Raw genomic sequence first — 15,578 nt, 5'->3', positions numbered from 1 at the left:
ATACTGAAAGTTTTGTGCGTAGAAATAGCCTACTAACAACTAAAGGTATCGGCAGATAATTCTGCCTTTTAGGGAAAATGTTCTACTAAACTCTGTCGTTTGACTGATTTGTATATGTTGATGATGACGCTCCTTGGAGTTCTTGTTGGCTATAAGCATGTTCCCATGCTTTATCGCTATTGATTTTTGTGTGTTAATACTGAATTAATGTAAGCCTTGATAGTAGTGGAAGGGATATTCTTTCTACAAAATTTTCACGATATTGTATGTTAATAATGGTCTATTAAGGAATTTTAATAGTTGGGACTTTTTGTGTATGTAGTTCCCATCCAGATGGACAGAGCTAGTTATTGTTCAACACTAGATTCTTTTCTGCTCAGGAGGGGTTCCTAGCTGCCAAAGTTTGTTATTCATTATTACTTACAATGTTGTCTCGTCTCTTAGGGCAACTTCCTTATAGCTGGCAACACATCAGGCCCACTTTGTCTCCACAGTGACTCCTTACATTTCAATTTCCCTTCCCCAATACCAATAAAGGTAACCACACAACAGAACTTACGTATAAACGCTCTGGCAAGTTACTGGCACGTACTGTAATTTCTCAATTTCTTAAAATATCTTCGAGAACGCTGTTCTCTTTCATTCTTACAGTTCCGTGTTATTTGAAAGCTGTGTACTGTAACAACTGTCGTACACTTAATAATCACATTTTCGTCAGAATTTGAGGTGAATCTATCGCTTTGTTTGTATCTTACATAGTAAATTATCAGTATTAAAATTGTCATACAAAGACTAACTGCGTAAGTCCAGAGAAATAAAAGTAAATAAGTCGAAATAATGCTCTGCTATTATTAAATGTATATTTGTCATTTATTACACGTAGCACCATAACTCGTCTTGTTTAAGAGAAACGGGATAAATCTTCTGTAGCAATAGATACACTGTTGTTGTTCGGCGTTATTTGTCTGTGGAGATACTCAAGAAATTTGGCAACGCAAAATATTAGCACACGTTGCACATACTTTACATACAGTCCTTGAGCTGCAATAAATGCATTTAGGGCGAAAATACGGTAACTTCGATTATTATGAAGCAATGAAAGGGACGCACAGACTGTTACACAACAAAACGAGACGTAATTTTTTTATATCACCAAACATCAGTTCCAATTTATTTATCGCAGCACGAACGCAGTAGGTGGTTTCTATTATTTAGTTTGATTGACGTTTGTTTGCATTACGTAACTCAACGGGCCAACGTGCAAATAAACATGAATTATTGACCCACAACATTTTTAATTATTACTCGACAATTTAAAACTTACCGCTATAATTGCAATTTGTGCCAGCTGTAGGTACATATAAAAGGCTGCTTTCAGCGTAAGTATCGCTACGGGGCGACTGGGCTGCTTAATCGTCTAGGAGTTCCTGTCTGTATACATTAACTTATTGTAACCTGGCGGATTTCGAACTCAGTATTTGCTATTCTCAGTGTGTAACGGGCCGATAGGCATCGAGCGTTGGGTGATTCGTGTTACTATGAAGGCAGACATGCAACAAATAAGGCCAGAGAACATGGAAAGAACAGTAGCTTGGACCGAGAGCGGTGAGTCCGTTCTCAGATTTAACATCCGCCACCTGTGGTTCTTCGGTCTGTGGCCCCTTTATGAATCGCGGATGTTCCACATTTACACTGCCTACGGCTTCTCTCTGGGCGTCTGGAACGTAGTGGAGGGTGCACTGGCTGCGTACTTCACATGGGGAGATATGGAGCAAACGACGCTGGTGCTCATGGCCATTTCCACCAACTGCAACGGTCTCGTTAAAATGGGCTTTTTCCTGTGGGACAGGCGCCTGTACTACTCTATGGTGCGACGGGTGGACGCGTTGATGTCGCTACAGAGCGAGTTCTGCTGCCGGGAATCTGTCCTCTGGAACATCCTGCGCGGCTCGGAGAGGCGCGCTTTTCGCCTCACACTGGGCATGTTGCTCTTCATGTTCTCGCAGTGCTTCATATGGTTCCCCATGCCACTGGTTGCTCATACCGAAGAGCGGCGCTTGCCCTTCGCTCAACACGTGTGGGACAACAACACTGGAAACTACTTACTCTCGTACTTCGCCCAGTGCGCTGCTGGTTTGTGGATGACCCAGATCAGCTTCGGCATGGACTGTCTCTTCGCATCGGTCATGATTCTGTTGGCCGCGCAGTTAGAGATCGTCGCAGAACGTATTATGGGGATCAGAGTCGAAGCCAGCACGCCGATAAAGGAGAAAGCCGAGGGCTACAAACAGAGTTCAACGGCGAAACACGCAGATACAATGTACAGAGATATCCGCCTCTGCATCGAGAGTCACCAAAAAGTTCTCAGGTACGTAATGGCAGCGCGTAGTACTTTGCATCGTGGAAACGTTTATATTACTCTAGTTGACGCTATCAAGAGTACTGCGAGCTACATTTTTATCATTGTTGGGATGTACGATGAGCATAACTTACGTATGTTTCGTTTCGGTTAAAACATTACCCTATCTCCCCCCCCCCCTGCCCCCCCCCTCCCACACCAAGTGCACAGATTTTGATGATAATAAACGAGACATTATTGACTGTAGCATCCAGTCACCTATAAACTGAGCGTTTACATGTGTATATGATTATTTAAAATCGTTCAAATGGCTCTAAGCACTATGGGGCTAAACATCTGAGGTCATCAGTCCCCTAGACTTATAACTACTTAAACCTAACGACATCACACACATCCATGCCCAAGGCAGGATTCGAACCCGAGACCGTAGCAACAGCGCGGTTCCGGACTGAAACGATTAGAAACGCTCGGTCACAGCGGCCGGCTATGATTATTTATTTTGAGTCTGGACAAAGGAGTACAACATTAGCGTGTGTACACACACACTCACACACACACACACAAACACACACACACACACACACACACACACACACCACTTGTGACGAAACTCTATGTTCCGAATCCGGTGATACAGATAAAGATATTTCATTTCCAAAAAGCGTGGTATGCTGACATGTTGCAAGTATAAGGTGCAGTAAAATGAAAATGAGACAAATGGAATTAACGTTTGTAAACTGTTTATTATTTCAAAAATAATGACCATAACTGTTAGTACATCTATCGCAATGGGAGACAAGACGGTCAGTGCCTTCATGGAAAAATGTTTGCGGTTGTCTAAGGAACCATGACTGCGTTATGACAAAACTTCCGCAGAGTAATCGAAACAACCTTGGCAACATGCTGTCGAGCATTACCCTGTAACAAAATGATGCTGTCTGTCAACATTTTTGGGCGTTTCGACTTGATGGCACGCTAATCAAGTTCAGCTGGCGAACTCTTAAACACCCTCCAAACAGTGCTAATGTCTCCTCATGCTATTAATATATTATGGAGCCCCTGAAGAAAGACATCCGTCGCCGTCGGTTTGCATCGGACAAGAAGGTCACGCCTGGGTACAATCATGGTCTTTTAGGAGAATGCAAACATTTTTCCATGACGGCATTGACAGTCTTGCCTCACAATGGGATAAATGAATTAACAGTTATGCCGATTACTTTTCGAAAAATAAACAGTGTACTTACTTTTTTTCATTTCCCTGTTTTCATTCGAATGCCCCATATAGGACGTTTCATGAATGATGTACTAATTTTATTAACAGATGCTTTAGTGTTAAAAGCACCATACATCAATGGTCTAGTAGCTAGCATTACTGAATTCTAGCGTAGAAGTCCCGGTTTGGATTCCTCATGACTACTTCAGGGTTTTTTGTAGTGCAAAGAGACGAAATGAAAAAAACTGCTGAACGGAATAAGCAGCGAATTAACACACAAGACGCTGAAGTGGGGTCAAATCTAAAGGCGTGCACCAGTCAGAAGTAAAATGACATTCTACGTACGACACTTCAGTATTTTTACAGCTCACAGAAATTTTCCACGTAGCTTACCCAGAATGTTTCTACAGCCGAGAGATTTCAAAACAAGTAGCCGGGATCGAATAGTTTACTGATTTGAACGGGTACTCACGACTGGACATGAATTGTCTATTTTCTACGGAAACAAACATGGAAATACTATGTTATCTCCCCTGACTTGTGTGCAGGATGAAAGACAGAAAATATGGGTGTTGAGCGTTGTTATCACAATATTTACATGGTAACAAATGAAATGTTTACCAGAAAAGAGTAAATTACTGTGGCTTTCACACATCAGACAGTTTTTTACTTTTCTTTAAACGGCTTCCCATTCAAACAACTAACCCCCAAGCAGTCTCTTCACGCGAATCTGCGTGTGACATTCAAAGCGAATGAAGAAGACAGACAGTGGTGTACGGGCCGGTATACTTCGGGGTGATTAGGGCTGGACAAGAAGTTGGTATGATTTAAAGTATGGGGAAGGAAATCAGCTGTGTCCCTTCAAATGAACTTTCCCGAGATTTGCCTGGGGGACTTAGGAAACTCATGAAAAACTTAGGAAGGTCGGTCGCTCATTGACTGGAAATCGTTATGTTCAGCTACTTGGAGACAATTTGCTGCCGTTCATGTACCTCAAGTTCCCAAAAAGGACGCAATTTTTAAGGACGACAATGCTCCATGTCACCGGGCCACAATTGTTCTATACTGGTCTGAAGAATGTTCCGGCCAATTCGAGTGGTTCATTTGGCCGCCCAGATTGCTCGACGTGAATCCCATCGAACATTAATGCGGCGTAATCGAAGTCACTTCGTGCACAAAATCCTGCACCGCAAACTCTTTCGCAATTATGAAGGGCTTTATAGGCAGCATGGCTCACTAGTTCTACTGGTAGCTTAAAACGAGTTGTGGAGTCCATATCACCTCGAGTTTCTGCTTTGTTTTGGACAAATGGAGGTCCAACATGATATTAAAAGGTATCCCATGACTTTTGCCCCTCACTGTTTGTCAGTTCCGAATTCCAGAGAGACACCCCCCCCCCCCCCCCCCACACACACCCTCTTGATGCATAATGGAATAAAAACACCACTTCATAATTTTTCTGCGGAATAAAAATGCCCATTCTGATTTCCTGGTTCCTCATTCAGTTTTACACTTCAGAGCTACCCTAGTACACTAGGAAGAACACAGTCACGCTACATTGTAGATGTCTTCATCTATATTCGGTCCCAAACGCATCATTCAAACAAGGAAAATGCGTTTGCTGTGTTAGAATAGAGGATATAAGTGTGAAATTTTACGGTAAAAATCGTATGCTCTCCAGAATTGGGATACTTCTCAATATCTAAGGGTTCAACAGAGCAAAATACGCACTCACAGAGCTACGAATTCTGCTTACCAGTTGGTATGTTGCACAATAATGTGGCAAACGAAGGAGATGTTTATCGCCGGCGCAGTCGTAGGCTGCTAAAACTCGATTCTACCGGGCGAGTTCAGAATAGTTTCGGAATGAGTCTCTCTTTTCTTTAGTTGTTTATTGGGTCTCATCTACATTTTACCAAATCAAACGTAAAATTGTATGTATCAAACTCATTTTGTTCACTTCACATATGTCATTTGACGATAAAAAATGAAAATCTTAAAAGTAATTCAATAAACATATTAATGTGAACCAATGTGAAATTTTATACGCAAACAAAGTGTTATCGATGATATCAAACTCGAATAAGCTTTGTTTATCCTTTGTTCCTCCATTACGAGGGATATTAATGTGATATTTCTGTTGATGTCCAGTTTGATTTTTTCAGTCATTCTGACATCCAATTTCAACCAATCCTCGTGGAGGTACGAATAAATTATCTTCTTAGCTTTATTTAGTAATTTGTTGGATATCCAGGATTTAATCGTATTTGCATCAAAAATGTCGCACCACATTCATGTTAATAACATGAAAAGGTTTACTTTGGATATGCATTTGAAAAATGTTTACCGTAAGGAACCGAAGTTCAAAATGGTTCAAATGGTTCTGAGCACTATGGGACTTAACTTCTGAGGTCATCAGTCCTCTAGAACTTAGAACTACTCAAACCTAACTAATCTAAGGACGTCGCACACATCCATGCGACCGTAGCAGTCGCGCGGTTCTGAACTGTAGCGCCTAGAATCGCTCGGCCACACCGGCCGGTGAACCGAAGTACTGAACCTTAGAAATAGATAACTATTTATCTTTTGACGTATAATAAGTTTCATGTATATCTTGTCATTTTAGTTCTTGGGGGAACGAAACGTTTTCAAACTCGCGGAACAATTAATACAAAAACTAGGACGTTTCCAATCTCGTCCATTATTGGGAAAATTTTTACGGACCCCCATGAAGGCTAGTGTTTATTTTAATCTTTTTGCGGGATTACTGGTAACCAAGTGGTGTGAAATCTTAGATGACTGAGTACACATATGTGCTTTAATGTTGCAAACAATTCTTGAACAGAAGATTGAATTACGGTATCCAACAATCGACGCGATACTAGGCGCTAGCAATGCTGAAAAAGCAAGATGAACCTTATAGTAAATACCAAAACAAGTGAACAACTCTGGTGGTTTTCAGTGCTTTTCTGAATACGCTCAAAATAACTGAAAAACATTGTTCGTCCTAAGACACGCAAAATATGTGAGAGGACTAATGATAGTCACGTTTTAAACTTAGGCGTTTAAAAAACCTATCTCATATTCGTACAAGAGACAGTGTTGGGCAAAATTAGAAGAAAAGTTCCTATAATTAAATTTCCGGAACCTATACCTGTTGAGGTGTGGACCGTTTAAGTTGACGTGTTTAATGAATAGTATGGGATAGGATCCACGTGGGGTGGCGTAGTAAATTACTATAATAAACAAGTGCCGTAGCAAACATGGCGGTTAGGCATCAGGATCGCTTCAGTATCAATGTGTGGACAGCAATTATCGGTGACAGGACCATACACTTTACAAGATTAACAGGTGACTTGTATCACAGATTTTAGCATGTTGAATTACCAGTGCTATCGGAGAAAGTTACTCTTGCAGAAATGTAACGACTGTGATTTATGCACAGTGTGCCGCCACCCAATTTTCTACGGAGCATGTGAAATTACCTCACCACAACGTTTCACAGGCGGTGGATTGGTCCAGCGGATCCGGTAGCATAGTCTTCACGTTCACCGGACCTGAATCCGTGCAATATTTGTCTATGGAGACATTTAAAGGCATCGGTGTATGACCAAACCGTTGACCACGCTCATATGTTACATGAGTTTGTGAAGCCAGTGCATATGATGCATTCCGAATGATATAAGGTGTATTTGAAAGCGTGCGTGATTCACTGAGAAGAAGGGCTGAGACATCTGTCAGAATACGAGGTAACAACATGCTGCAATACCTATTGTGCCTACTTTTACGTAACACTACTCGTACGTCATAATGGCCCATATCTCACTAGGTAATGGTATTCTGACATGTCATTATAGGAATTTTTCTTGCAGTTTTGACCAATACTACATACTGTAGACATACGCGCTACTTTTTTTCAAAACAACCTGTTTAGTCTCGGCATAAATTTCATTCCAATGCAAATTCGTTGGTAGTCTTTGCGTTCTCTTTGAGGCTCGCGAAAAACACATAATATTCCAGTCATAAGCTGTTAACCTAAAGTTTTCGTATATTTATTTATTTGCAACATGCTCCATTACAATATTAGTAATACAGGTTGGGGCAAATAAAAGTGTCCTGGAGAACTGAGTTTCAGGGTAAAAAAGAAATAGCACAGGAGAGGAAATACTGCACTAATTTCATTAATTTTACGTTGAAAGTGACCAGTATTCATCTCTTGATACTTTTGACCCCTGGTCAGCAAGTTACTGAAGGCGGATCGATCGTACTGCTGGAATTGCTGCAGTCTCACCCTAAATGTTCTCAAAAAATGGTTCAAATGGCTCTGAGCACTATGCGACTCAACTTCTGAGGTCATCAGTCGCCTAGAACTTAGAACTAATTAAACCTAACTAACCTAAGGACATCACACACATCCATGCCCGAGGCAGGAGTCGAACCTGCGACCGAAGCGGTCACGCGGTTCCAGACTGAAGCGCCTTTAACCTAAATGTTCTGCCGCAGTTCTTGAAGGCTATGCAGGTAGTTGCGATACACCTTTGAATTAAGCGCTCCCCACGCAAAGTAATCGCACACTGGCAGATCATATGACATGGGTAGCCAGCTAGGGCCACGACCAGATCGACCTATGTTAACAACTCTGTCAGGCGTGAAGATTATGTAAATGTGTTCCAAGGATCGTCTGTATGTATGGGCAGTTGTTCCAACCTGTTGGAAGTAATTTTAGGTCTTTTCGTCTTCCTAGGCGTGGTTATATGCAGACATTCAAGTCCAACAGTGCCAACTCTTACGGGTATTTTTTATTTACTCCACCCTGTACTGCGTGTACATTTTGTGGTGTGTGTGTGTGTGTGTGTGTGTGTGTATGTGTGTGTGTGTGTGTGTGTGTGTGTGTGAAGTGTGGTACAATGTTTGTATTGCATAATGATGATGATGATGATTATGATGATGATGATGATGATTATAAGAGGGTGATACTTCGTGCCGGTACACAGTCTACTTCTCGCGAATAGTATCAATAGGGCTGCCAAGCTTAACGTCCTCCATCCGACGGACGGATCATCATCAACAGTGTCACATGCCCTCACTTAATGAGGCACCGCAGAGAGGTTTGGTATTTAAACCAGGACATTGGTGCAAACTCCAGTCGTCAGGAATATTGTGCCACCACCACTCCTTCCCTTGCCAGCCAGCTATTGGCAGTCAAAATTTCTCCAGTGCCAGCATTCGAACCGGCTTATCCCCGAGTAGAGTGCCACCACACAAACGTGTGTTAGAGACCTCGTCCACGAAGACGGGTTAGTTTTTACATGGACCGATTATTTACTTGCCGACTGCAGAATTCTGCAAGTATAACTCGGAATAACTTGAATAGTTCACTTCGTTCATGAAATACTGGATCTTATCAGATATTTCAGAAGATAAATATTGGATAAAGGGAAAATCACCTACCCCGTCGAAAGTAGACAGAGATACGTCTTGTTGCACAAACTGTTGCAGCGTGTGTGGCGGGGGAACTTTGTGTACCACTTTTTCTTACCATCTTGTGTTTCATTCGTGATTAATGATTCGGAAGAATAACTGTAGGTAATACTTCCGTATGAGCTCGAATTTGTCTGATTTTACAGTAGTGTTTACTTTGTGACTTGCTTGTAATGTGTGATTGTACCGTACGCTCTCAGAATTTTAACAGTAAACATCTCCGTATTTACAACTCCTGTAGCCTAACGTCTGCCGCTGATGCCGCGCTTTCTTACTGAATCTGTGACGAATTACGCAACCCCTCTTTGGCTGTTATCTTTCTTATAGACCAATCCTACCAGGTGAGGGCCTCAAACTGACGATGCATACTCAAGAAACAGTGAAATATAAGTTTTGTAAGGTATATCTGTCGGAGTGGAACTGCCTTTCCTTAAGACGTTCTCAATGCATCTCAGTCTGTCATCTGTCCTCCATGCAGCTACTTTTATGCGGTCATTACACACGATACCGCTTAAGGCGTGCACTCCAAATTTTTTAAAATTGGTGAATGGTTTCCGTGATTGATCGTCGGGGCGACTAAGTCTACTTATTCCCAATTCGTTACACCTGTTTATGTTGATTGTCAACTATAGTAACTGCATCCAGTACCCTTTCCCTTTCAACCGTAAAAGTGTGATTCTGAGTTAATGATTTACCACTAAGACGACATATTTTCTTGGTTCATTCATGCCTATTCCCATGACACTTTGAAGATGTGCTTCAAGTCCACTGTTACGAAGTTCTAAGCAACTTCCGGCTGTGAAACATGACTACAAAATATGAAGTCTCTGCAATGTCGTATTGTCTGGTAATGTATCTTGGACTGTCTGAATGTGTATTGTCGTTGCTGTATCGTTTGCGGTCTTTAGTTTATCGTTCTTCTTCTCTCCCTGGCCTTTAACCCATAACGTCACAGGTTCGGTATGTTAATTTTTGGATGTACCAATATTAGTTGTTGATAGTGCTCGGATGCTGCTCCCGTCGTAAATGTAATCTGGGATGTTGTCCATGTATCTGAATGCGCACACAGATTAATTTCGTCCCATTTAGAAAACTAGCAGTTTTTGTGGAGTGGGAATAAAGCCATTTTAAGTCATTGTCATGGGGAAAATAAACTTTTTGACGGTCTGGGCAGAAGTTTGTGCAACAGATCGACTATAACTGTCACCTACGACAGTTCATACATGGATGCAAGGATTTGTTAGTAGGAATATCTGGATAATTTCAACTGTTGCTGTGTTCCGACGATCTTTCTGGAGGCTACCGAAATGTAGTAGCTCCTTTAACGTTCCAAAGTCGCTGTAGGAAAAATCAGTTTGTTTTGAAAATCGTCCCCTCAGTGTAACGATCTCACGGTTGTTTTATCTTGGTGTTTTGTAGGTTTCCCTATTGCAGCCAGGTGCTAGACGACATCATACGACTGGTTCACAGGAGCTCAGCGACATTACTGCTGTGAGCGTTTTTCACGTAAACTCTGGCGAATTGTATAAATTGTTGCTCTTTCGTTTATTTAATTATGATTATTGGCGTAACAACGCATATAAGAAAAGAGTTACGTGAAATACTTTTAGCAATGCTGTGCTTTGAATTTCTTTATCATCATTACCTTTTAGCAAAATAAAATATATATATTGCAGTCTTATTGTCCTGTATCTGGCCTACAATTTAAGGAACGATTTTTCGTAACTGTAACTCATGCTAAGAATCAATATATCTTCCCTACTTCATAATTATTGAAAATTGAAATTATTTTGTTATGAACACTGATGTTACCGTTCGTATAATCGTTCAAAAACACAAGGTTGCAGTGGATTTTATTTCTCGATAAGATACTATTTCATACCACGACTAGCCCAAGAACATGAGACTCTCATTAAAAAAATTTACGTTGTCACTATAAAGTTTGCCAGATCAGAACGGAGCACAGCAAGATTCCTATCAGATTTTGAGGGTACATTAACTTATTGGTACTGTGAATTATATCCTATCAGCAGCCCGCGTCAACCTGCAACACATCATAAAATCTGCTGATCTTCACTGCCAGTCTGTGAGCTAAAGAAATAATATTATTTTACTATTATTTTACCGCTTCCTTGCGGTATGCTCGACTATATTGTAAGTCGTTTAAATACGCCGCGGCAGCGGCTCTTCGTTCTCCACGCAGCTCAGCACCACAGATAATATTTATATAACTGAAAAATGTCTCAACAGGATGGGATAATAGGCAAGCAAGCTTTAACAATTAATAATACAAGTTTTCATTTAAACAACTCTATTAAAACATTTAAATATCTCATTGATTACAGACCTTTGTGAATTCACACGTGATGGCGTACATTGCTCAGTCTCGACAAAAGAATGCTACATTAGCGTTCTCTACGACAACACAGGAGATCTTACTCGCACAACTTCCAGATTAAGAAGACAAAGACATTAATATACATCATGTATTATATACTAATTCCTTTTTTAATCTCTGTTTGACATTTATCTTCTGTGGCGGTTTCATTACTCGCCGACGCAGACGTTCTCAAAAATAAATAATAAAAAAAAATACATAATTTTATACAATGATACAATATGATACATCTAATTTTCTAATTACTACATAATATGTTGTTTTTGTTTCTTACTAGACGTTACAATGCCCCCTGGCAGCAATTGACTAACGTTGAAAATGTTCGGCAATATGCTGCCACTAACGTCTGTTTGGTTATTGTCTGTTACCTTGGTTGGAACATTCACTTTACACTTCTGAGTTCTTTTACACTGTAGGTTTAATTACACTTTTTATACTGTTCTTACACTTTGCGAGGTGACCGTAAACCTAGTCCCAGGGTCATTACATTTATTTGGCTCCCCCATTCGGGCTACGTGCGATCAGAAAACCTGGGAAAACTGCTCCGGAGCCATGGTCATCTCGCCTGGTTTGTTTTAATACCCAGTTTGATCACAAAAAGTTCAGACTCTATCCAATGTTCACATATAACAAAGGCTATTTGTGAGAGCATGTTAACCTTTTAGTCTCTTTGTTACCAATATACTTTCTACCCTTTTTCATATTTGTGTTCTGGATTGTAATGAAAGTCACTTATTACACATTTTTACAGTAGTATAATGAATCGTCCTTGCATTTACTCACGACAATTGGTTTAAAATGTCTAGCATTCGTGCGAGTATACTTCTTTAACATGACGAAAACATATTATATCTATACATCACTGAACCAATGAATACTTTGAGTCTGTATTGAATAACTCAAGAAAAAAACAAATGTTTGTCACGTCATTTCGTGTCCACTAAACCCTATTCATTTTAGTGCATTAAACACATATTTGATAGTTCATTTGGATGACAACAATGTTGTACGGAGCTGGCGGCGCGAAGCAATTGTTGAGTAGCGTCGTCTGGAACGCCGCGTGCCGACGGCCGCTGGGTTCGACGACCGGCTCTCAGTAACAGCGACGTCGTGCTGACGTGGCGCCCAAGCAGTCGCGAACCGCGATGAACCATTCGCCGATGTCGGCGAGTTGCAGTGGTTTACCGCGACCGGCTGGCTGGCGGCACGGCACTCGTCTCTGCTTCTCCGCATGGCTCCCCGTCGTAGCGCATGAAACAAACATTCCACAACGGTGTACTGTCTTTTAAGGACACAGATTACTAGCTGTGGAAGAAAATGCAACTTGTTAAAAGCGTTTATTGTTCAGTAAGCCTTCGCTTCACTGGTATGCACAGGATGTTTTGGCGTGATAACAGGTTTCTTGTAGCATTGTGACACTGGTATTCAGGGTTCGTCACACGCACATTGTACTACACATTTTCACTCACTCCCACGGTTGATACACTGCCAGAGCGTCTTTCAACACGCGAAAATGTTTCGTTACACACATACTAAATGCCTCCGTCGAGCGATGTTTGTTTGAATCGACTCCGAACGGATCAATAACTACTGTTTTTATACACTGTCTATTGTTCGTTGAGCACTGCACTAGGACAGTCTGTCACTCAACACTTGACTTATCGACGTATATATTGGTGCAGATACAACAGTCATTTTCTGTCCCTACTACACACAATATTCCGTCCTTAATTGTTTATGCGCACAGTTTATTTTTTAATACCTTTTAACTGTTCTTCGCATAATCACTCTCATCTACATGGCGTCTATTTGTTTTTACCTTGTCACAACACACTTTTCATATTGTTACTAGGCGTATATGGCCCTTTTGTAAATTTTTTAAAGGTGTGTGATTTTTTTTTTTTTACATAGTTTTCCTTTCCTCCTTTCAGTGTAGCTTGCCTGGTTATCACCCATCTAGCAAACAGATTTTACCATGTGCATGACAGCTTGACTTGGGCATATTGCTCAATAAATACTTCATTTAGCACTAGCATTATTTTTAGTGATTTTTTCTACATGACTACAGTGTAGGTTCCGCATTGGTTGACTTAATTCGCGTATCGCGTAGTGAATATTCAAGGGCGTGTACCAAGTACACAGGCTTCAATTGAAGCATTGCTACATACAAAGCGGAGTTTCCACGGAACGGGCTTGTTTTTAATTAGCTTCTGCTCCAGTGTCGTTCTCAAATCACTACTGGCAGCAAACATCACATCACATAATTGTTCCATATTACAAAGTCAATTTTTGGCTAGTAAAGACTCTCTCTCTCAGGGTTCCTTATTCTAATACAATTACAACTGTTACCTTACTATATTAGATTGCATCATTAATTGCACTTACATACTACACATAGAAAATGGTTCAAGAAATTAATCCTTTGTAAAATGATTCAAGAAATTAATCCTCACTTTATCAACAAGAAGATTGTTCGTTGTTTAATGAGCATATAGTATTTTAATGGCTCTAATTGTCTTTAAACAAAATCTTTCCTGTGTAAGCTATTGTTCATTTTCTGATTCCACTTCCTCCAAGTTTAATTACACACAAATTTCTTCCTTAATACTAACATACTTATATTCTAAAACACAATTAAAATCTTCTTACAACTATTACTCTTTATATGTGAGATGTCACTGAATAAATAACTTCACATCTTTACGTGGATACAATCCTTTGATCTTCCCCGTATGGGGATGTGCTAACAAATAGCTACATTCGTGTGGCACGCTTATTACTTCAAAGGGCCCTGAATATAGCAATTGCCACTTACTATTCTGTTTTAAGGTGGCTGAGGATTTAGGGTGGTTACGAATAAGTACTAGGTCTCCTACATTATATTTCTGCTCGTTAGTTACACTTCGGTCGTACTTCCTTTTCCTCTTTGCCGCACAGCTGGTTAGTCTGTTCCATATCTTTTTCATCTTTTCCTCCCTTGTTTCTGCCTTGTCTGGTAACCTCGGTAAAGGCGTGAGCCATTCATTCGGTGTCTCATTAACTCCCTTCAATATCTCTACCGGTGGGTAGCCTGTACTTGAATGGGGTGTTAAATTGTGTATTTCTACAAATTTAGGTACTAACCCTGGCCATTTTGTATGTCGGTTCCCTATGTAGATTCTAAGGAACTTATTCAATTCTCTGAATATTCTTTCAACTAGACTTGCTTCTGGATGGAACCGGGATACCAGAATATGCTGTATATTTTGTTCCCGTAGGTAATTTTTCCAAGTTCGACCCGTGAAATAAGAGGCATTATCAGTCGTTATGGCTTCGGGTTTTCCCACTTGAGGCAAGTATTCTTGACTGATCCGCCTGACCATGGTTTTGGCAGTAGCTGATTTTATGCAATAAATTGCCAAGTATTTGGAAAAAATATCGTACATGGCCAGAATATATTTCATACCTCCTCTGGCCATGGGATAGGGACCTGCTACATCCACAGATATTAATTGAAGCGGCCTGAGTGGAACTATGGGATGTAGTTCAAACTTAGTGGATCTATTATAGTGTTTTGCTTTCTGACATATCACGCAAGTTCTAACTGTTGCCTGAATCTGGTGTTTCATACGGGGAAAGTAGCAGTATCTCGCCATGATTTCTGCACACTTTCCAATCCCTGCATGGCCCCATGCCAAGTGCGTGTGCCATATCATAACTTTTACCGACTGGTTAGGTATACATACTGCCCAGCAGTCTTCTTTCGTGCTAAGTTTATGATACAAAATATGGTTCACTATTTTAAAACCTTGCTCATCTCTATTGTTAACACCCTCTTCAATATTATTAATGATTTTTTTCCACATCGGATCTGACCTCTGTAACTCGAACATGTTTTTACATATATATAAAAAATCCTTCATGTAAATATTATCACGTACTAACAGCACTTTATACTCCGCGGATTGCTCTAACAATTCTGCTAACTTCGGTAATCCTACCGGCAGTCGCGACAGAGCATCCGCTATTACGTTATCTTGGCCTTTTATGTACATAATCTTTATCCTGTATTCTTGTAAGACAAGCATCCATCTCCTCAGTCTAGTATGGAATAGTTTGCATGACATCAAAAAACTTAACGCCTGGTG

The 15,578-nt window shown here is 40.6% G+C and overlaps 1 protein-coding gene across 1 annotated transcript in view; it reads left to right on the top strand.

The window, feature by feature from the left end:
* Nucleotides 1-1,550: 1,550 nt before the first annotated feature.
* LOC126204116 (odorant receptor Or2-like) overlaps nt 1,551-15,578 on the top strand; it is a 37,905-nt gene continuing 23,877 nt past the window's right edge. Inside the window, exon 1 of the mRNA XM_049938531.1 lies at nt 1,551-2,368. Coding sequence (XP_049794488.1) covers nt 1,551-2,368 — 818 coding nt within the window. The remainder of the gene's footprint in view (nt 2,369-15,578) is intronic.

Source organism: Schistocerca nitens, chromosome 9 (assembly GCF_023898315.1).
Source record: "Schistocerca nitens isolate TAMUIC-IGC-003100 chromosome 9, iqSchNite1.1, whole genome shotgun sequence".
Lineage (NCBI taxonomy): Eukaryota > Metazoa > Arthropoda > Insecta > Orthoptera > Acrididae > Schistocerca > Schistocerca nitens.
Note: the sequence above shows the minus strand (reverse complement) of the source record. Positions and strands in the feature narration are given on the sequence as shown.